The sequence below is a fragment of the Apteryx mantelli genome, chromosome 1, assembly GCF_036417845.1.
Source record: "Apteryx mantelli isolate bAptMan1 chromosome 1, bAptMan1.hap1, whole genome shotgun sequence".
Classification (NCBI taxonomy): domain Eukaryota; kingdom Metazoa; phylum Chordata; class Aves; order Apterygiformes; family Apterygidae; genus Apteryx; species Apteryx mantelli.
The window spans coordinates 178,236,141-178,260,595 of record NC_089978.1 but is presented as its reverse complement, the minus strand read 5'-3'; the positions used below and the strand labels follow the sequence as shown (position 1 = coordinate 178,260,595).

Genomic DNA, 24,455 nt, shown 5'->3' with positions numbered 1-24,455 from the left:
CACTTCTGCATTTACCTCAACAGAAAGCTTCTAAAAGTTTGGCAGTATTACTCAGAAAAGCCAGTTCTTAAGAAAGCTGGGAAAGCAAACAAATGCTCAGGAACAAAGTACATAGCAAATGAGATTATTCTTTGCTACAAATGACAGCCATTAAAACTAAAAAAGGAACTAATAGAATACTAATCTGTCCTTTTTAACAGATGATTCTATAGTGTTAGTGTTTTTTATTTTTATATTTAAAAATAGCTATGAACAAAAAGCTGAAAATATACAATAACCGATACATAAAACAACTACCTACAATTAACACTCTGATAACCAAATTAATTCCAAACTAACCATTCTTTAAGATGATGATGCAAGCACCAGTGAAATATATTATGTATCTCCGTTCTCATATTGTGAAAATTTATTCTATGTGTCGTCTTATTTATCCAAGGGTTGTTTTAGAAACAACTATAAGCAACACTGTGTGTCTGTCAAGCAAAAATGTCTTTAAACTTCCAAACTATTTGAAAACTCTTAAAATGAAGCAAACACCTCTTAGAATTTGAGACCTTGTCCCCTGCACCACTTTTGGAGGCAGAAGACAGGCGGAAAGGGAAGGAGAGGGAGGGAGGAGGGAGAATGGAGAGACATCTCTGTTCTGCAAAGAATGAAAAGCAGATGATTGGGCATGCATATAACTAGTATTTTATAAATCTGACGTATATTCCTTAATCTTGTTAAACTTTGAGCTTTAACCCATGTTTAAAACATCTAATAACTGTTATAAAAATGAACGATTTGTCAAAGTAACTACTTATGAGCAATGATTCATTTATTTGAAAGTCTCCCTTTTAAAAAAGGGAATCCTGTTAACTGTCTGGGGAAATTCTGAAGGAAATGTAATCAGTAAAGAAGTAACCCATAACAATTATGCTAGTGGTTTCCTTCATACTGGTGAAAAAATATTGTTCCCAAAGACATCTAATAACATTAGTTCTTCATGCAGGATTGTTGTCAAACACTACGGTTTCAATACAGCATTCAAAATGCACGCCTTTAAAATTACTCTTACTCTTTGAACATGATCTGTGACATCTTGCAATACCTTTTAACAATATATTCTACTGCTAATAATTTATGTGATCAAGCAGCCTTGCTCCCTCTCCATCTCAAGTGGGAGTTCAAGGTCACTGTACGCTGACACAAGTCAGCATTGCTCCAAAAAACCAGTCGTGCTCTTTTCCTCATGTCTACACAAGTGTTCGTGCAGCCACACGATAAAGCACAGGGGGAAGTGATCTGAATTAAAATAACCAAGGAAAAAACTCGAGGAGCTCCTTTATCTGATTCACCACACAGCCTAAAACTCACACCTGCACAAGGGAAAGGGAATGTGTAAGGGCAGAAAAGGCAGCTGAAACCATTTCTTTCAATGGAACTATTTACTGCCAGTTAAGTATCAGTCAAACTGGGATGTAAGCAACTTCTAGTAATTCCTCTCTCTGCTCCTGGCTCATCTTGGTATTTCATCTGGCCAATACGCAGATAACAAACAAACTGGTCATCTGGCTTTAAATAAATAGAGTTCTCTGTGTTTATAAGTGTCTGACAAAGATTTCTAGATGTTAAACCAAGCCTACCATTACAAATCCATTAGTTAAAATGAATTAACAAACATTGTTTTTAAACATGTACAAACTCTGGAGTGAACCGGACTATGAAAATGGTTCACTGCAATCCCCTGGAAGACTAAAGTTTCACAAACTAGTTAGTAGCAACAACCAAAGCAAATTGCCTGTATCAAATGAGGCTGCTGGGGTACACTGGTATGTACACTTGGGCATAGTACTTGCAGTGTTTTAGAGTTAGACTACACCAGTGTAAACTCAAACTACATCTGCATAATGGTATTCTTGCAACATGCAAGGTTAAATTTTAACCAAAATTAGGTCATCAAAACAATTTGTTTTTTCATATGTAATCCAAATACAGACTCCCCACAAAGTCTCCTATACGTTCTCCAAGATGCATGAGGATACAACTTCACTGCTTGGAGGAAGGAGACCTATTGCTAGGGTTTTTTGCCTTTTTTATATATCAAGGGATGGGAAGAACCTATCTCCAATCAGCCAATCAAGTTAACTCAAATCTCCTACATGAGTCAATTTTGATTAACTACATCTACTTACTTGTTACGTTCAGCACGATTTTACATTGCTATTTCTGCAGAAAGAGCAGTTACACACACACCTTCCACAGTGCGGACAAAGTTTCATTCAGATCCTAGAAGTGTGATAACATCTGATGCCTGACAACTAAAAGGCAATCTGATCCCATTACAAACCAGGGATAACTACCGGTGTGAAGAGTAGGAGAGGGAAGATTAAATGCACCACTCTTCCCCCACATCAAAGATTCCCCAAGAGAAAACAACTTTGAGGAGCAATACAGTCACAAAGGTACCATTTAATTTCCACTCCTAATTCTAAACTATTAAAAAATTGGGGGGGATGTTTTTCATGGAATGCAACGTTGATTTTATCTTGAATGGTAACGCTTTCATGACTGGCAGTAGGGGGAGTCTCCACTCATTATTTTCACTGAAACTGTATTTTTCAGAAGCACTCTAAGGTGCTTCCGAGCTTGTAAAAGTAGCAAGTTATATTAACGAACTACTTGTACCCTCTGTAGCTGTGCAATTTCCAGATCTCTACTTGGACAGAAGACTTGTACATACAAAAACATCCCAAAGGGTCCCTCCCCTTAGTCTCCTAGCTGCCAAGATTTTATATCTAAGATTCGTTACATTTCACTTTTTCCTGGTGTGGATTTCCTCGAGATGACCTTAAACACTCTTTACTTACCCAATAAATCTCTTTTATGAGCAGGCATTCTAAAAATGAGCTTTTATTTCTAAGACTGTTAGGAAAGCATGAAGTTATCACCACCTATTAATCAGTTACAAAATAAACTGTAACAGGAACCTGGTAAGATCAAACAAAAATACAAGCTGACCTACTGTTTTTAAATAGCCTCATGACATTTTTTCACATTTTGATCTTCCTCTGATTCCTACTCTTTCAAACTGGAACCAACACATTTTAAAAGGGCTTTGTTTAATTTATATCCAACTGGTCTTTTTAAAACATGCCATATGAATGAAACATAACAGAAGTAATAAAATTTTGAGCAAGAAAAGACAAGTCTATGTTCCAGAGATTAAAATTCAATTGTTAGAACTATTTTCATATAGCAACACGCAGAAACTTAACTCCAGATCAGCAATAAAGAACAGTCTCTTCTATGTGCAGCAGAAGATTTAGATGAATGGGACCTAAAAATGTTTCATAGGTGAAAAGGAGGATACAGTTTTTATATACAAGCTGAAGAGAGGAAATCTAAAGTTAATGGTCTCAAATTTCTTAAATTTCGAATTTCTGAATTGGTCGAATTCTTGATAACATCATCATGCCAGATAAGTTTCAGGAAGGCATTTATAGAAGTGGAAAGATAAAGGCATTACAGATCTATGCAAGGACAATACTTTCTTTAAGAAGGAAAGAATGAGAGAAAATCTAAAGGTAAGTTTCTTAAGTAATTAGATCAATCAATGTGTTTGCCTTCATGCATCTTTATCTGCCTTTATTTCTTCCTTTTCTATGTATTTGGAGTAATACCAAAGAGAAGATCTAAACAGAAGCCATTTTTTCAGACGCAGGTTACATAAGAATAATTTAGGACAGCACCACAAATTGCCGGTTCCTTAGACACAGCCTGTGAGTTTCCTGTGCCCTTTCACTGAGACCCATATGGAGTCCGCACAGCTCAAACAGATTCCAAGGAGTCTCTTCTACTTCTTGACGATGCTGCCCTTTGGGGGGAAAAGCTATTCACCTTTTTTCAAAGAGGAAAACTTCTAACAGTATGTAATTCCCCATCATCTGTGTGTGGTTCTCGACTGTGGATGAACAACGTCACAAGTAAAAACGTTGCAGTTCACTTTGCCTGGCACAGCAGAGCCCCAATTAAGAACTGCGTATCCAACCTGCCTGTAGGCAGAGCCTGCTCAGGTGCTGGCTTTACTTTTTGAGAAACTGGGAGCAATGAGGAACATCCATGCCTCTTCCCCAGATCTGCAAGGACCCAACGGTACCTATTAGCTCTGGCTCAGCCCCAGCCTCATCTGGCTCCTGCAGTGACCCAGGTGTCCCCACATGCAGCCTGCCCATGCACCACCCCCCCCAAACACAGCCATGTCCCCCTCTGGGCCCAAGGGACTGGAAAGCAGGGCTCAAAGGTACTCAGGTGCCTTGAGGAGGAACCAGCCAGACTGCAGGAAGGGCAGCAGCATTAACGCCTGCTGCACATGCACTCCCTCTGTCCTGAGATAAGGTAATATATTTGCACCATGCTCCCTGAAGTATTCTGCAGCACATGCATTATCCGTCTGAAACTGCCCCAGTGTATAAAATCCAGCTAACCCAATTGTCGATAAATCAAGAAAAGAATCAATATACTGGTAAATCAATCATTCAACCGTGGCATGGTTTTTAGGTCGGACTTATTCCACATTACGTAAGTATTATTTCAAAAATTGAATGTGTAATAAGCTTTTAATCTGTTCTTACGTAACTCCATAGTCTCAAAGGTAAGAATGTTTTGTATTAAGAAAAACTCTTTAGAACATGTAGGTTCATGATGGTTCTTTGCCTAAACAACAATATGAACTAAATTTAATGCACAATTTTCTGGCCAGTTTTATACAAATCAGTGGAGGATTTTTAAGTTTATCAGTTCTTTTAGTTCACCACTATCTCTTAATCAGCTTTAAAATAGATGTTTATATATTTATCACCTTTTGCTGTTAGATTGTAGCATATTGTTTTGATGTTGATTGACCAACATACACATTCATGCAATGTAGGTAAGACTATGTTATGGTTATAATGCCCTAAAAGTTTCAAAATTATTACATTTAACTTGTAAAGCAAATAAAATTGTTAATTACAGATGAAAATTTGCTCAGAAAAAGTAGACACTACCATGAAAGAAAAAAAGAAAATCATAAAAACTTTATTTACCCCTAATGATCGACCTGTATACTGAGATAGCCCCCAAAGGAGTGAGGAAAGAAAAGAAAAAAACAAATTTCAGTCAGGGAAAAGTTAAGTCTCCTCTTTTCCTGCTACAAGTGGACCTTAAAAATAATTTTAACATTGTCACCTACAACTTTTAGTTGTCTTTTCTTTATTCATTATTCTCCAACCCTCTACCCAAGCAAGTCAAGACCAAACAAACAGAAGATTCCAGGAGAAGTTGTTAGGCCATCTGAATGGAGAAAATAAGCTCCTATGAGAGCTAACTAGATCAAGCGGACTAGATCTGCAGCGATTCATTAATGGAGCAGAGTTGGAAAAACAGTCAGAAAGACAGTTATCAAATCCAATACATAACTTCCACGGATTGGTGTGGCACAGTAGCAAACTGAAAATGTAGCCTTCCTAGAATTCTCTCAAAAGAAAGGGAACTTGGAAATTTTTGCACAATTGCTCCTAAATCAGTCCTTCATAAGAAAATAAAGAATCAATACTGCTACCAAAACCCCGAAAAACACCTCCTACATGTAAGAAAAAAGCACAGGTATCTAAAACATCTAACTTGTCACTGAAATAACAGAATATTAAAAAAAAAAAAGAGAGAGAGAATTCAGATGAGCATTAATCTTCACAGCTCAGAGAAATGAAGATAATGTTTTCAGGCTGTCAAGTCTCAGAAGAGCTAGGCCATGATATCAAACTTACAGCAGACACAATGACAGTGAAAACAAACATTTATAGCAAGCATAACTACAAAATCCTGCATGGTACCATATAAAGAGCCACTTCACAATACACTGTGTGTGTTCAGACACACAAAAAGACAAAACACAATTTCCCCCAAAATATGGGGGATGGGATTCATCTCACACCCTGCACAGGATTTTAACATTTTCAACCTGATCTTACAGAGTCTTGAGCCACTTGCTGACTTGTCTACACAGTGCTTTGCAAACTGTGTCCTACAGAGACATAACTAATGATGATACCAACTGCATCCTCAGTGGAACCAAGTAAAAATAGTGAGCCATCCTTCCCACCTCTATTGGCGGTCGGTTCCATAAAAGAGATGGGAAAAGCTTTTGCCAGTGAGTTTACCAGCAGAACAAGGCTGAGAGCTTCTACAGATAAAAAAGTAAATGGAGGCAGACAAGCCAGAGACTCTTCTCCGGCTCCAAGGCCAGGTGACACAGACTGGCCATGTCTATGCTCCAAAGCGCTTGACTCTGGGGCTCCTCCATGCTCCATGTAGTGCCCCTAAGAAATAATAACCTGTCTGGTTTTTGTTTTGTTTTGTTTTTGCGAGCTAAAAGCTTCAGAACTAAGGTTAGGGCTGGATTGCACGAAGTGGTGTTTTCATACCATGAAACCAAGGTCTGTGCTGCATGCCCCTGAGTACAGAATAAGGGCATGCGGCTGGTTGTGAGAATGTAAAGGCTGCAGTGAAGTCCTAGGAGCACTACACAGGCAATCAAACCTGGTGCTTTGATGTCCATACTCCTGCAAGGACTCATTCATGGCACTTTATCCCACAAACAGTCCCTGGGTGTGATATAGGAGAACACTAGGCAGCATGAACCAAAATCATGCCAGAAAAGCTTGCTAATAATTAAGCCATAGGCACAATCAGCAGTGCAGTGTTTGAGCTCACACCTAGGTCCTGCTCTTTTTAGCAGTATAAATGTAGCCAAACAACACCAAATTCTGGCTTCCTCCTACCTCCTAAGCTGTCACATCTATTACACCAGACTAAATCATACAGAGAAGCAGATTCTTCCCCCATCCTCAACCCACTTCGAAAGTGGGATATGCAGCATCTAAACACAGAAGCACATATCAGTAGCTACCACTATGATATTCTGTAGCTTACTAAGAATAACATTAAGGCATGATCCATGTTATGAAAGCGTTTGACAACTATCGCTACGTCTATTTCTGTAGAGTCGCATAAATTTTTGCCCATCTTTCTGCAAGACTAAGTTTTCTCCCCCTCTACCTTACACGAGACATTCAGCGGGGATCCTTCTGGTCCCTGTAGTTTCTTACAGTACTATGTCATAAATTACACAATACACACGTAAAGAGGTCTTCACAGATCTCAGCAAACAAGCTTTGCTCAACTCCGTTAAGTGGATCTTCTCTCAAATAATTAAAAACTGACAGTAAACTGACTGGTATCATGACTGCTTCTGACAAGGCTCCCAGGACCGTCCCCCCCGCCAGTACCTACAACACCATTAACTGGGCTTCGGACTTGCTCCTGGCATGAGAACAGCATTAGCAAAAATTCTCTCTCTAGAACAGGATAGCAGAAAAGCTCAAGAATCAATACTATTACTGTATCTTACAGAAGCTTTTGACAATAGTCAAGCTGTGTCATTTATTTGTACAAGCAGATATGGCAGGAAAGGAAGTCCTTCCCTTTTCTTTTCAATAAGCTTGTATTTACCACAGGACTCTTCTTCCCACAGAAACCTCAGCTACCATGTATCACTACATAATCACTTTTTTTACTCAAGAATTTTAAGAGAAGACTGGGAGGAGATACCCAATTACACATCATTTTTGACAGCTGGACAGAATTTCCTTATTTACTCTTTGCAGATAAAAGAATCTTTTCAAACCGGCATCCAATTTAGCAGAGTTAAAAGCGAAGCCAGTGCAAAAAGAAAAGCATGTGGGAAAGAAAATGAATTCCTTCACATGAGGCCCCTGCTGATCAAAACATTAGTTGGGAATTTGAGAAACTGCCTGCTGTTCCTTCTGGCCATGTAAAAGCTCCAAACTGGTGTAGCACTAACTAGTGCACTAGCTTATGCAAGCCTGGAGCGTGTCTTCATGCCCTCAGCAGCGAAAGAAACAAATGGACTCATAGAGGCTACATAAGTAGCAGCAACATCTGCAGATGATGATGATAAGTATAACAAAGAAACCCAAAACATCTTAATTGAAGGCTCACAATCAAACTTAGAGAAACCACAACTAAGAAATCATAATATACACACATTGCTTCTCATTTGGCCCTTACAAGGATTAAAAAGTTCTTGAAAGAATAGACCATGCTGAAACTCCTGAAATTCCCACGCATAAGAGAGAATCTGAGATGGAAGTAAGAAGCCTCCACGCTGCCTTGCTGTCACAGATTCAGGCCTGATTCAGTTTTAGTTTTCATGCACTTCTCGAGATGAATACTTGTATATATGCACAGGCACTGGAAAACTATTATTCAATTATAAAAGACTTCACGGGCAAATTTACACGCTTCTTTATTGGGACTGAAATGCACTCCTGAAACAAAACTTGAAGTTTAAACCACTTAGCCACTGACGTACATGTCACTGAACACAGACATTAGAAAATGATCATCATTTGGTATTTCTTTCTGAAGAAATGCAAAGTTTGTCTGTCAACTGTAATCAAAGTTATGCTGACCAGCATTAGACACTGAACATAAATCAGGCCTGCCACAAACAAATGGAACGATTTCTCTCTCTGATCAGTCGTTATAAAGAGGAATGTTGATGGCTACATATTAGTATTTCTCTACAAAAGCAGAAGTCAGATAGCTTAAGGTGGAGATGCCCAACCTACAGTCTCAGGGCTACATGTGGCCTGCCAAAAAAATTCCTTGGGCTTGTAGCCTGTTCCCAGTCACCTGCTCCCCTTAGGTCTCACAGAAGTAACTGCCAGTTCTCAGCTTCCTTATTTTTCAGGAGAAAAAGGGACTGTGATTTCACTTGAAAGCATTTTTCAAAAGCAGCAGTATTAGGCAGTGCATGTATAATATAGTTGAATCAGATTTGCTGAGCATGGGCAGATCTTTCAGGAATGTAAGACTTACTGGGCAAGCATGGATCAGCAGCACGCCACATCACACCCACCCACATACTAAATCTGCTCACGTGAGAGGACAGAAGGAGAATTTTGGCAGCCACCTTACGCTGCCACTACAATGTCTATTACATGGCCCTTCCTGCTGAGAGATCCGGACTCCACTGTTTTAAAACTATGAGTTTCTATTACAAAAAAATTAACGAAAACCCAGCAATTCCATTTTTGCAAAACAACTCACTGGCTTTAAAGACTCCAATTATATTAGCCAAGACCCACTATGCAACATTATTACTCCTAAACTTAGAGAAGTTAGCATATTGATTATTTTAAAAGTTTCAATGTGGGGGTTTTCTTCAGTCTCCAATGCCATAGACAAAAGGCATTAGAAGAATATTAAAACTGCAAAGTCAACCAATTTAGGAAGTGGGAGAATGTGAATAACCTTGGCAGCTTTCGTGCAAATTCCTAGAACCATCTGCATCTTGATTTCATGACATCACGACACATTTTCCACAAGATCGCTTACGTATAATGCAAAGACAGAATGGTACTCAGTGAGCAGTGCCCAGTATTTTGCTTTTGCTTATTTTTCAAGAAGTGGCCACCATGCCTTATCTACTGCAATTAACATCCTCAACTGCTCTGAGTACATGTCCATATTAATACAGACACTTATGTGAGGGAATGATCATATATGACCATGGAAAGAGCACGTTCCTGTGTCCAGATTTTCTTTATACAAATCACAGGAATAATTTGGGTGTCCCAAGTCATGCCAAGCATTTCAGATGCAATTACATTAAAATAATTAAATGATCCTTTAATATTTAAGTAACATTGAATTTTAATTCTTTTTAACCCAAATTTATATGAATATGTTTAGATATAAAATAAAAATTAATTTCCTTATGAGCTCTTCTATTCTATTTACTATTACTGCCTAAGTGCTTTGTGAATACTAATGGCTGTTTTCATACCATCTCTGCGAGATGGGTCAGGTTAATTTTCCCCAACTATACACACAGAAAGCTGAGGCATAGAAAACCTAAGATCAGTAATATCCAGTAATTTAGCTGTCAGAGGCCTACAATCTGATTTTGCAGAATTATATACAACTTTAGATATTTAAACACAGCTCCTCCTAATTTGTTTATTTCTGTATTTTAAACTTTTACTCTTATTTTTTTAAACAATACCAATATTATAATCATGTTTTTATGTAAAATAATACTTGGCCTAGCAGCTCAAGTCTTAAGAGTAGTATTTTTTTTGGGGGGGGGGGGGGAAGTGTCTTGATACATTTGGGCGTACCCTGTAGCACAACTGAATTTCTGCCTATCATGAAAATTAACAGCAAGTAACATCATGAAAATATACTTATAAAAGATCAATTATTACTCTTGAATGCATGCACAGTTCTTTGCTTTGCCAGAGCTACATGAAAGCTAGATGCAAAACATCTTTGAAAAGCTGTGGTCCGATAGGTGAGAGTATCATTGCCACATACTCAGGATAATAACAGTACTTGCAAAATGATGCTGTATGACTTTATGCTGCAGTGCAAAATAAAAAGCCAATAAACACAAACTAGCCAGGTATAAACTGCAATTCAGGTTGAGAAGCTTTTCCGTCAGCGTATTTTTTGCATAAGATTCAAGTACAAAACTCTGGGGAAGCTTGTGTCAAGCAGGTTTTCACCCATTTCCTAATAGAGATGCATATAATATATAATAATTCAGTATACGTAATGTATATGTAATATGTAATATTTCAGTTCCCTGCCTTCCTAACAGTTTTTCACGCAGCTAAAAAGTCACTAGAGACTTTTATTCACTAACTTAATTTTATTTACTGCTTTCAGCATAGCTTATAAGGTGCCGCTACTAAACATTTACAGCTTTGTAATGGTGTACACAGCTGCTTCAGAAAATTTCAACATGTTGGATCACATGCAAAGTAGAGAATAATATTTAAACAGTTAGAACTGCAACACACTATTTCTGTGGAAATACCTTCAGACTGCATTCGTTTTGGAAATTGTCTGCAGTGTCTCAATGAAATGTTAAACTTATTCAAAACCAAAGGTTAAAAAAAGATCAGAAATGTTTTTCCTTTGATCTTCATATGTTCTTGTATGAGTTAAGACTAAACATACAAGTCATAACTAAATGGTCACACTAATAAAGCAAGCTTAGATGACTTGACCAGTTCACTACAAAAGCTAAGATGAACCCAATCTGCTGTGGAGGAATTTTACAGTTATATCATTAGGTGAATGCTGGTGATGTAGACAAGAATTTCATCCTATCCTCATCTTCAAACAATGAGAAAGACTCTTTTTAAGATACTGGGTAATTTCTACACTAAATAGAATGATTACCCAAACATCTATCACATCTATCATCTTTTTATTTGTGTTTGCTTTTGCAGAGAACATAAAATCCTGTGTTGCTGCTACAGGGAAGAGTAATAGCAACCCAAGAGGTAGCAATGCTCCTCTGCATGCATGTCAGTGTCGTGGGATGACAACTAGATCAATTTTTCCCTATGGTGTCTTGGATTGACAGCTCCACAGGAATTCTGTACTAAGGGCAAGCTTTAGCCTAATAATACAAATAATTTGAATTTATTTCAGGAAATGTGAAACAACATATAGTATATCAATAAACACAAGGTTCAATGCTACAAATAAAAAGAAAATTTGGTGTTGCAAATCTGTCTAGCATTGCTGACTGTGATGCAGTGTGGATGTTTAACTGTCTCGAATGTATCTTCTGATTTTGAATCCTGTATAAAATCATTTGATAAGATTCAAAATCGTAAAATTTCTTGGTTATACCATCACTGTTGCTTCAGAAGCCAAGAGTAATACAGAAACTCCAAGAAATGCCAACTACAATACCTGTACAAAAGAAACTTATGACTAGGACAAGATGACTGTTTACTAATTTCTATGTAAAGAGCCCAGAGGCCTTCAATAAGTTCCTGGGCTCCGCAGCACTTTATAATACACAAACAGGTACAGAAAAGCAGTAAGTATGGCTTAACAGAAAGTGTGAGTCATGTCTCCCATTGGAGTCCCAGGCTTCAGAGCTTCTGAGACTCAAAATTCCCCTGCCAGTTTCAGGCCAGCAGTACGACCACAGCAGTACAACCCCAAGAGCAGGTTTCTAGCAGATCACCGTAGAGAGATCTTTGTCAGTCATTCCAGACACAGAAGGTATTGGTAACTGTGACAGCTATGATCTGCAGTTTCTTAATTAGGACAGACAACTTTTGCTACTTTGTGAGACAGTAAGAAAGATACACATTCCCATTTTACAGCAGGATACTCTAAATTATTCTGATTTTTCTAAAACATTACCTTTCACTTGAAGGATTCAGAGTATTTATTTTGTAAAGGTTGAACCTCATTATCTAAGTGACTCACAGCTTCCCCTTTTCATGTTCACAGGCACAAAATTTGATATCTCATGCTATCTCTAATTTGATATCTATTTCCAAATACTGTGGTAGCAAAAAGCATTCTGATATATTTGGTCCAAGTCTGCTAGGGAAGAAAGACTGCAAGGAAAGAATTCCATTTGCCTTATTTCAGATGTCTACATCTGACCTAGTGAAACACCTTTATAATCACTTCTAGAATACAATAAATCCTATCCCAATGTCTAAAATATCTCTGAAGACCTCAGATGCCTTATTTTTTCTTGGTGTTCCTGTCTGTACACATTTATTCAGCTATTCCCACATCTTACACTTAAATGTCAAGCTGTTTGGAGCAAATGAAGTTCTCTGCTCTGTGTTCATACAGTGCCTGCCACAGCAACTGGCATTCACAGACATTGGAAATGAAAAGAGAAAGCAGAAAAGAAGGTAAGACAACATGAAGCAAAGGATTTCAATCTACTATCAGTGTATTGAGACTGAAAGTTGCGTATGATTATGGCATCTTTTCCAGAAAAACAGCCAGTCTTGATTTGAAGGCTTTTAAGGGATGGAAAATCTACACATTTATCCATCCAATTTCATGCACTGACAGATTATCCTACAAGTTAAAAAAAAAAAAAAAGGCATGCTTTGTTTTTAAGTTGAGCTTGATTTGCTTTAGGAATGCTTTTTTATCTCATTTTTCTTCCTAGAGAAAACCCTATCATGTTTCATCCCTCTGCAGATCACTAGAGCCAGAGTTGAGCCAATACTTGTGTTTCTTTCTTAACTAAAAAAAAAAGAAAAATGATATGCATGTCTCTCCCACTGCAAGGCTTTATTTTAGCTTTGGGATATCTTCTCAACCTTTCCCAATTCACTCTCCAATTTTCCAAAAAACACCACACAAAGAAATATAGAGACCACAACAGGGTATCATGCTCAGATATCACTTCTATCATGCTTCTAAATTTCATATGCATCAGCATATGAGTTACCTATTATCACTCAGGTATAACCCCAAGATGTTGAAGTTGTAATAGATCAAAAAAAGTCAATACAGTTCTCAGCAGGAGACAAACAGGCAAACAGAATATCAGGAATTGTCAGAGGAAAAAAAAAGAACAGAGAACAGAAAACACCATTATACTGCTCTACAGCTACATGCTGTATCTGAATCCTGAGCATACTCTTCAGTTCTGTTTCCTCATCCCAAATAAAACATAATCAAACTGGAAAAAAGTATGGAATGTAATTGAATGTCTTCTATAAAAGAAACAACTAAATAAAACAGAATTCTTCAGCCTAGAGAAGAGCCAGCTGAGAGGAGCTATGCTATATATCTCTTCCCTATGGCACTCACAACTACATAAAGAGGAAGCAGTCATTCCCTGTTTCTTCCTGTGGAAGATCTTGATGAAATTGCATGGAAATAGGTGGCAAATGACAGGTTCGACTCAAAAATGAAGCTTTAGAATTTTTTGCCATAGGCTATTCTGAATGTTAAATGCTTACACAAGTACATAAGAGAGTGGCCAAATTTCCATAACAAAGTGCATCCAAACTCATTAAATTCAGTAATGCCCGCTCTGGTTCAGGACATCCCACTGATGGTATAGAAAATATCACTACGTGCTTGCCCTGTCCCTACACTTTTCTCCCTAGGTATCTCTTTCACAGACAAGATGTGGGGCTAGATGCATCTGTGATCCAATACGTACAGCTGTGTTTGTACACGCTTGTAGGTAACAGAAGAGAATAAGACCAGCTAAGGAGAAAGAGGGCATGAAAGGAAAGAGACAGAACATTTGCCACAGGTAGCATGCAAGGGGGCACAAGTCAGGATTGTGCAAAAAAAGACACTTGTTTCTGAGGTCTTTGTTTTGTTAGTTGCAGAAGTTGAAGGATGCACAATGGATGAGACAAGTGACTGTGGGGAAGAGAATGAAGGATGACATAATTAAAGTAACAGAATACTATTTGGAAGAAGTTAACTTTACTTCTCCTACCTACAAAATCTGTATGGGATTCTGGGGAAGTACCAGTGATCATACTTGCAGGCAATCACTACCTGACTATTCCAAATTCTAGGGATCCTGATTTAAAAAAGCTATTAAAAGTTTACCTCCAACTGAATACTCTAAATCCAAGGATAATTTTCATTTCAGTCTCCAGGCCTCTCTTCCTCTTATCAAACCAGTGTTTTGTGAACATCAATACCTTTATCTTCAAAAACTCTACAGAAACGGACAGTTCTGTTGTCAGAACTAGATCTCAATAATGTTGAGTATGTGGTATGGAGTCTCAGACTCCGTTATTTATTGTAGTAATCTGACAACTCCCAAATTTCATGTTTGTTTCCATATAGTATATAACCTACTGTTAAGGAGTGCACAGAAGAAGGCAGCAAGAGTTTAAAAACTGAGTGATATATATCAAAAGAAGCAAGATCTCACCTGTAGTAAGTATGAGCCAGCTGCATCTGCAGTGGAACTCTCATTTTGTATTGTATTCTGCTGGGTAATAGCATCCTCCCTCTTTCGTTCCTTCTGTCCTGCTTCATCATCTTCATACTCATCTAGGCTCTAAAACCAAAAATATTCAGTTACAAAACTGCATTTGTATTCTACTTTGCATGCTTCACATATTTCATAAAATCCACGCATCAGTGAATTAGTATTTCCAAAGATTAATTTTATGTTTCAGAAAAGTTTAATTAATGTTTGTTTTCTGATGTTTACTGATATCTTCAGGTACAAGAATAAAGTCTGACAGTTACTTGCTTTTTCTTAATCACAAAAAAAGAAATAATCAAATCAAGATCCAACTGGACAAAGCCCTGAGCAACATGGTCTGAGTTCAGTACTAAGTCTGCTCTGAGCAAGAGCCTGCATTACACCCAAGGTCCCTTCGCTTTCATGATTCTAAGATCCCATTTGATTCTAAGATCTAAGATCCCAGGGCAATCCCATTTGTCATAAGCAATATTTTTAGCTCTACGTTAATAGAACTTGAGGAAGCATAGAAAGGAAGGAAGTTAATTGTACTCTTAACTTTGTTAAGAGTACTCTTAACTTTGTTAACTTTGTACTCTTAACTTTGTTAACTTTGTTAAGTTAATTGTACTCTTAACTGACCTTTTTTGACACAGTGGCATCTGCTAAGATGCAAGCATCTGTTTGAATCATCCACCTTAATTTTGCTTTCGTAATTTTGGGGTTTTGTCTTTGAAAATTTACTATTTAAAATTAGTCATTTTTAAATTAGCTGAACAGTCTCATTAATTACTAATAATTTACACTAACATAGAACTTTCTGGCTTTTCATCATAAATGTTTTGTATCAGATTTACTGAAATATTTGATTCAAAAGGATTACATTTCTAAAGCAGTGACACATGAGAGACAGAGCAAAATAAATAAATAAACTGAACAACATTGCACCTGTGCTAGCTCAAAGTCAGGCTGAGGCCAGGGTAGATCAGTGAGGGCTCAGTTACCTTAGGTAACCTCAGTTACCTTAGACTAAGTCAGCTATGCATCTTGTTTTATTAGTTTAATTTACACTACAAAAAGAAAAACTACGATCTTGTATTTCGAAGACCAACTTGAAGCAGACACAAAGATTCAAAAAAATTTGCCCTAACATTACAAGCTGTTTGCTAGCACTCTGCTTTAAAACAATATGCGAGGCCTACTTACAAAAAACATGGGTAACTAACCCCGACTTAGACTAAGACATTAGAAAAAGCTGCTAGATGACCGCACGGCAGCTTGAGAAGTAGAGAAGGTAAATTACCCTGTTCCACAGGGCTATAACAGAAGGAAGGTGAATGCCAAAGGATTTTCATAGAAGTTTCTAATGCACAAAGAAAAAAAAAAATCAATATTCTGGGGCTTTTATACTGACAATCTTTAGCATCATCTTATCCAGAGGACACAAGAATTGTCACAAGCATATAATGCGAGCACTGCGATACACTATTTTGGAAAAGAAAAACAGTGTTATTTACTGACTAAAAATCACACTAGCATATAAAAAACTAACAAATGGCTGCTCCAGAGCAAATATTATGGTGATAGAAGTGCTGGAAAACTGGTAAAATTGAAAAGTTTATGTTTTCAAAAGCAAACTTAAATTACCTGAATAAAGGCCATTTAAATTCTCTACAGCACCACCCATAGCAGAATCCTAGTGCAATTTCACCAGGCTATTTTAATTAACTTTTTAATGCAATCACTGTATAACTGTATACTTTTTTCTCTAAGAAAAGGCATAATGAAAGAGTATTATAGCTGAACCATTACACACTCAAAAACCTTTTCAAGAAGTTGTAATTTCAAATTAAAAATTATAAATCAAAAATATTTCATTTGGTTCTCTCAGATGCATTATTAAAGAAGAGTTTAAATACTGTAACAGCACATTCTAGGAGCCAATCTTTAAATCAATATCCTCCATCTTTTATACACTGTAAAGGTTAAAAAATTTGGTAACATACACTGAATTTCTGTCCTAATTTATCTCATTATCCTAATAACCCATTCTGAAGCAACAAAATAAAAAATTGCAAATCTAAGCCTCTGCTGCAAGAAGAAGTGGATTGATCTTTGGCTCTTACGAAGCCAGACTTTTTCAAAAAGAACTATGAGGCTCACGAAAGATATCTCACAAAAATTAAGATTAATGTCATGCAGGGGATGAATGATATTCTATTAGAAAAATAGAAAAACTTGTGGATTGTTCTTCCAGTCTCCATGATGTTCACATAAGAGAATGAGGATCCCAGACACACTCAAAGGAAAGATACAGTTTGACATGAGTTTGGAAGAGCAACCTCTAATAAATTTAAGAGAAAACTGATTGGAAAAAGTAGAGAGCAACAATCTTCAGAGACGTCAAATAAGCTTTGCATTTCCAAGGATCAGCATCTTTAAAGGAAAGCGTAAAGCTCAAAGTTCAACACTGTAGGTACAAAAAAATCATCTTTTTAAGAAATAAGTAGACAAGGTGCTTCTTAATTCACAAATTTTCTCCTTCGGATACACACTTTCATACATTTTCTACAGACCACAAACATTTCACAGAAATATTTTTTCTCTGAATACTACTAGGTCTGTGAGGAAGAATAATTTTCTATCTTTTGATACAAGATCACCTGCTACTTATATACTTAGCAGTTTTGGACGGGTATGAAATGTCATTATCTGATATGAGATTTCCAGCTGTAAAATTTTACACGAAGTGTTTTTGGGTAGGGACTTGTTTAGGGATATGCGTTCCCACCCTCTCTTATTCTCAAGAAGGCCAAAGAGCACAGAGGACTGACACTCAATGCCACCAAAAGGTATTAAAACCCCCAAACAATTACTAGTTACAGGCTTTCTTCCCAAGCAAGGAACAGGTAAGGAAAGGAACAGATTCAGGTAAGCCTAATTTGGAGGACATAACCTCTACTTTGAAGATTATCAGGGCTTGCTCCCCCTCACATTTACGCCACTGGAGCAGGCCCTCTGGACTGGCTGGGGCTAAAACAGTTTTGAGTTGCGACCCACAGAAGGATTGGGTTTTTATTTCTTGCTACAGATGACATACAAGAGCCATGGACAGGTTGTTCCTCACTATTTGCAGCTGATGTGAAATATTTGAGTGGGATTGCCAACGCCTTCCCGCCATAAAGCAAATTACTTAGTACCTGACAAAACCGTCTGCGGTTTCCCGACTGAAAATGTTCCATTTCCACACATAGACACATGCACACACAAATTTAAACAAGCTCCATGAAATGCTAGCTGAGGACAAGTTAGCATTACCATAATTATGGAATTTTAAGATTTTACAACTTATTATTAAAGTTATCATAAGATTTTTGTTTTAATAATCATTAACCTTAACACAGAACTCCACATTTCTTTGACTCATAATGAAATATTGCTTCCAGTACGCAAAACAACACTTTACATTCAATATTGTGTTATACTGTTCTCCAACAACTTCAGTTAATTAGCAATCTTAACACTGCTTATAGGGCTGACTTTTAGAGTAATAAAAATCAATGAAGAGACAAGTTTCAACTGGCAAATTTTAAACAGTTTAAAAATTTAAAATGTAGAAAGTGTTGTTACACACTTTAAAAAATGTTTTGTTCAAATTACCCTACAGCTGAAACTGCCTCAACCCATATGACATTTCAGTCAGAGGGACTACTGCTTTGCTTACGTTCCAGCCTTCTCTCAAATACATCACTCTGCTTCATCAAGTAGTTTCATGTCATTGAAAAAAATACAAATACGATAATTATTTTCTCTGTCAGCAGCATCACAGAAATGGACTTGTAACCACCAAGGTGTAATTCTGACATATTATATAATTCTCCCTGTCCATTCCCTTCCCCCTGCTTTTTTATTTTGCTGTGAGGCACATACCACTTCAGATCCTCATTTGCCATTAAAATCAGCTGAGTTGCTGTACAGCAGATATTCAGTGTGACATTCCCACATCTGATCTTAATATAAGGAATCCACAGAAATTCTTTAGGTTTTCTAGCATTTCAGTAAATGTTTGAAGCTATAGCATAAACATTTTTCTGTAAACCTCTAGTATGGCAAATACAGGCAGAATAAGATGCTTTCAAAAGAATCGGAATGATGAAGAAAACAGCCACAAAGATACCCCTACATTCCAGCCTGCAGTTTAAGGAGACATTGTACAAAAAACATTTTTAATGATTCACTGGGTCACTTCCTATAAATATTTGTGTATTGCTAAGAAAAAAAGGGGGGAGGGGAGGGAAAGTGTCTTTTCCATCAGTTTCTAAATGCCGCGACACAGCTACTCACTCCACAAGAAAATTCTGCTGGTTCAAAATGTCACCACCGCCCTCCCTCCATCCACTTGTTTTCGCCTCCCAGTTCTGTGGGCAGGGCAGATATCTAAGAGCTTCACAATTCATATCTTGAAAAAATCAGTCACGTTAAGTTTCAACAGTTTTAACGAGCCTTGTTGATTTTGCCTGAAACACATGCAAGCCTATGTGAACTATTCCTTTTGCAGAAGCCTGGGGACGGAGCCTTCAGCTTTTGAGGAATGATGAGCACTCGCGATAATGGCATATTTAACCAGTAGGGCAGGATGTGCAAGCAGATTTGGACTTCCAGTCAAACACGATCAGTTTGTGTTCAACATCACATTTGAGCAATAAATAGGAATCTCCACCACATAAGCACCACTAATTATTTTGATATTTCTTTAGCTTCTTAAACATGCTGACAACTTAGGAGAGGAAATAAATCTCGGTTTCTTCTCCCCGCCCCCAAACTGCTTAGAACAATTTAAAAAATCAATCTTATAGCAAGGACATTTCTGTATGTAGTAAATATTTAAAACACACTATCACAGCTTGATAACATTCAAGATGATGGAAAAGTGCTGAGGTTTCTACTAAATTTAAAAAATTCTGAGAAACTTCCATAGTAAAAAAACAAGACAAGGTGTAAGAATTTCTTTTTATTCTGAAAAAATTTCAGCAAGCAATTAACTACAATGAAATGCAGTTTGGGAATCAACATCATTTATCCCTCAACTGACCATTCAGAAAAGCTTAAAAAAGTTATCTACAAATACAGGAAGACTACTTTACACACTGTTTCTTTACAATCACTTAGTGCAGCACTGAGAACCAAACGTTTTCTGTCTTTATCATACATGTCTCTGGTATCTGTTAAATACTGTTTTCCTACATGTTTGGAAGGGACTTTGAACAGGCACAGTACCAAACCTTTCCCTAATCACCCTCCCCCAAACACATACATCACACAAAACAAGTAAAAATACCAAACAGATGGTACCTTTCCCCTTCAGCTCACTTGAATGCTGTCCTTTTCTCACCCAAGATAAGAACTTAGAAGTGCACGCTTTGTATACTTATAGTGCAGAGTAAATACAATTTGCATTTTTTTCAACAGGGTACATTTAAAAATGTGCTTAGAAATGTTTCTGGAAAAAAAAAAAGACTGATTTGTCTGTCTTAGAGCAAAATAGCAAAGTATTTGGAATTCTTTAAAGCTTTAAATAAAACATCAATTACATCAACACCAAAATGTCAATTATCCCTGCATTATAAAAACAAAAAGCAGCTATGTTTGCAGTTTGTTATTCAGCAAAATACAGTTTGGCCACCACTGTCTTCAAACATACCACAAGAACGAGTTCTAAAGTCAGATGTTTAACTTCAACTAATCACCAAAAAATCCCTTATTGCAAAGCTTGTCATGAATGATTGGTGGAAATGCACAATTTAACTACTTAGTACGTGGTATTAATATTATTAAGTCACTGAGTAAAATGTCAGAGATACAAGAGAAACTGGAAAAAACAAGCTATCTAGCATTATTTAAATCTTTCTAGAAAGGAGAAGAATGTAACAGAAGAAAATATGAATTTTAAATTCATTTTTAATTTTTAATTCATTTCAAAATTTAAATTCATATTTTCATATAAAATAAAGAAGAAAATATGGATTTGCAAGCTATCAAGCACCAAACTATTTAATGGTACACACACAAAGTTAACACGTTGGGTCTTTTCAGACTGATCACCATCTAAGAACAGAAGTACCAAACAACAGAATTGACAAGATCTCCATACATAAAAATCAAACTGCTGATGCCCATTCCATGAGGAAATTATTATATAAACAGATGTAGGTCCTTCACTTATCCAAAGAAAAAGTATCAATGCTTTGCACTTAAATACATACATACACACACACATGCACGCACACACGCACATATATATACACGCCAACAGAAAATAAAGAGGCTAGGAGAAAAGCAGCCAAATACTCCACTTCTGAAGCATAAGATAAGGAGACAGTTCCACCCTGCATCACCTCCAGAACTTCAGGGCCAAAACTTCAAACATAGCAGAGCTCTAAATGCTAGTGGAGCAAAATTAAACACCCACCTCCTTTTTGAAATTCTGCACACTGCTCTTCTTACCTACATGTTCTAAAAATCCTTGCTCTGACAACACATATACCATCACGTTTTCTGTTTTCTGCTGCTAGTTTACATCTGTGACTGATATAAAATTAGTGCAGACTGTATTTTGTACCCAGGAAACACTATTAGCATTGAACACTCAAATCTAAGAGTTATGGGAATGTTCCCAAAAACACACAAACCAGAACAAACAAATAAAAAACATAATTTTGTTCTGAACTGAAGTCAATCACCAAAACCAGCTCCTTAGCCTCCTGAACAACATCCTCAAATGATGCATCCTACCTAACATGATGATGTCAAATGAGTGGCTAAGCAGAAGAAACCAGGCAAATCTTTGCTTGTTAAGGCCAGGAGGAAGAGAAGTGTTAAGGATGTTTGTACCATTCATGGAAGGAACATTTCACAATTTGCATCATGCTATACATGTGAAGAAACACTGCACTTTGGCAACAGTTAAAGGTTGCAAGAATTGGGAGGAAAGCTTTTCCTGGATATATTTAAAAAGAAAGTCTTAAATTAGCATCATAAGCTTCTACAGACTCAGTGTCCACCTGCAGTATTTCTCCTCTAAAACTTGCTCCTGTTCAGCCTCACTGGTATTAGAGATACGTAAACTGTCTGCAACTGGAGCAGTTTAGCCACTGGAGCCATGGGTAAACAAAAGCCACTCAACAACCAGTCAGACTGAGTAACCACCATCTTGCTGACTTCCACTGCCATGCGCTTCTGCCAAAACTAAGCAAATGGAAACAATGGTCCAAATCAGAGAAATATGCATCTTCATGTAAATAAAGACCAAGCACATGAAGCACCCTTCTCTTTAAAGCTAGAAGAGCAATGAGAGAAACAAATCTTGGAGAAGATTAGCATATTGTTTTCAAAATAGAAGTTTTCCTTTTAATATAGTAATATAGAAGTAATATAGAAGATTTCTATTCCTGTTTTCTTCCCTTACTTAAATACAGTACTTCTAAAAATAAAATAAGAAAGATGAGACCAGCATTTGAGGAATGGTTTGAAAGGAGATCAAACAGGTTATTCACTGAATATCAAGTTGCATTTAAAACTGCTTTTTAAAAATGAAGCACAGTACTTTCATAGGTTTCTTCTCTCTGGCTTAATGGGCTAATGCTCAGTTTTCTTTTTCTACCCAACTGAATCTCATTCAGTGTTCACACATAATGGATGTGGGACTGGTCACACTAACCAAAGCCAAACAGGCTGCTGACAATGAAGTGAATATTGACAAGTCATGACAAAAGATTTAGAGCCACAATCAAACCCAAAGGAAAAAGTAAACTTCTGCATAATGCTTTTTTGAGAGTTGTACTGCATTTCTAATTTGGGAGTGAGATCTCTTGAATCCTTAGAAAAACTGATAAAAATACCAACTAGTTTTTCTGCTCTCCCCGTTGTTTCCTTTTGAGTCATACTACAAGTAGCTATTTTCAATGGAGACATATAAGGATTCCACACTTAGCTGTGGAGCAGAAAGGGAGAGGAAGTACAGAAAAAGCCCATTAAAGAGGCTAGGCACTCAGCTGGACAGCAACTGCGGGATTTGACTCTAAAGGCAATAAACACAAACACTTTCAAAGCTCCTGACACTGACATCAGGAAGAGAAAGAAAATACTAAGGAAAGTCATGCAGGCATGACAAAGCACATCTATACTGCACACATCTGCTAAGATAGCAATACCACAACCATTTAAAAGTTTCTTCTGCAGTGAATATTGGAACTATTTCTTGGGAAAGCACCTTATACCTACAAGTTAACCCTAACAATAATACTGTCAAGCTGGTTCCCAACTTAGAGTTCTGAAATCACACTTGAGCTCTGCAATTTGGAAGGAAGACCTCTTCCTTAGGGGCTGCAGACAGCTTCTTTGTATAAATGCTCCTATCAGTGGAAATCCAAAGTTCCTGATGGAAACCCAGTCCAGGTTCTCATAGTGCAATCCCATGTCCTAACAGAAAGAAGGTCTTCCATCACTGATATTTGTATCCCAGCTTCTTATGGAAACAGGGCTCAGAAATCACATTTCCTTTGTCCCCATGGTTTTTGAAGTCACCTATGCCAGAGGGAGGGGTCTTGCAAATAGCATTAATATTAATAATAACTTAATATCTCAAAGATATGAAGGTTGCACACATTTTTTGAAAATTAGCAGTTTAGTAACGGTGAAAGATGCAGATTAGCTACCAAGTAATTCAACAGATAAACAAAATAAGGCAGTTCAGTTAGCCTTCCACCTGAGCAGTCAACACTGAACTAGCTCAGCAGGCCTTTGACTCTTCCCATTCAAAGACCATGAGGAACTGAGGGAACTGCAGTATTGATTTAGGGATGGAGTGAGGCAGAGAAAGTGTAGGAGGACAGAAAGAGCAGTGGAAAGAATAATAGAAAAAAATATAACTAACTCTTGGAGCTATGCAACTGAAGTGAGACTAAGAGCAGCAAGAATAAGCAAGCAGCAAAGGACACTTCTGTTTCTATTGCTCTGAGAAGCAAAACTACACATTACACTTTTGCTTGATCTTTCTGCCACTGTCAGAGCAATCTAGTTTCCTCTGTAGCACTCATGCAAAATCTTTACATTTTGGTTACCAGGACTAAGATAGAGCTGCACATACCCCCTCCTCCCAGAAGATAAGAAAATCCAGGACTTCAGAGCAGGACCACGCAGATAGACAAGACTCCACCACTCAAGAGCACTCAGTGTGTGCACTTTAGGCCCACAAAACAGTACAAGCAGGTTCAAGCAGCATTTGCATATGGTGACCTCACACCAGAGGACATGCACAGACACACAAACAAATCAACCTAGGTGTGAGGAAACGTAGTATGGGAGACTAATGAGAGGAATGAGTCATGTCAAAACTCAAAACCGCACTCGCTGGAACCTTACACTACTGTAACTCACTACATGAGAGCACTATGGTATTTCTACAGCAAATCAGACCAGAATAAAATTCCAAATAAAGCAAAGAAAAGATGTTAGATAAATAAATAAAAGCTTATATTTGCAAGTGCAAAGAAGTTTGTGCAAAAAAAGCAATTTTACATTAGGGTTTTTTTTTCCAATTAATTGACTGACGCAGTTT

The 24,455-nt window shown here is 37.3% G+C and overlaps 1 protein-coding gene across 1 annotated transcript in view; it reads right to left on the bottom strand.

Moving 5' to 3' along the window:
* PAWR (pro-apoptotic WT1 regulator) overlaps window positions 1-24,455 on the bottom strand; it is an 84,656-nt gene that overhangs the window by 29,555 nt on the left and 30,646 nt on the right. The window contains exon 2 of the mRNA XM_067313018.1: window positions 14,801-14,929. Within this exon, the coding sequence (XP_067169119.1) occupies window positions 14,801-14,929 (129 nt within the window). The remainder of the gene's footprint in view (window positions 1-14,800; window positions 14,930-24,455) is intronic.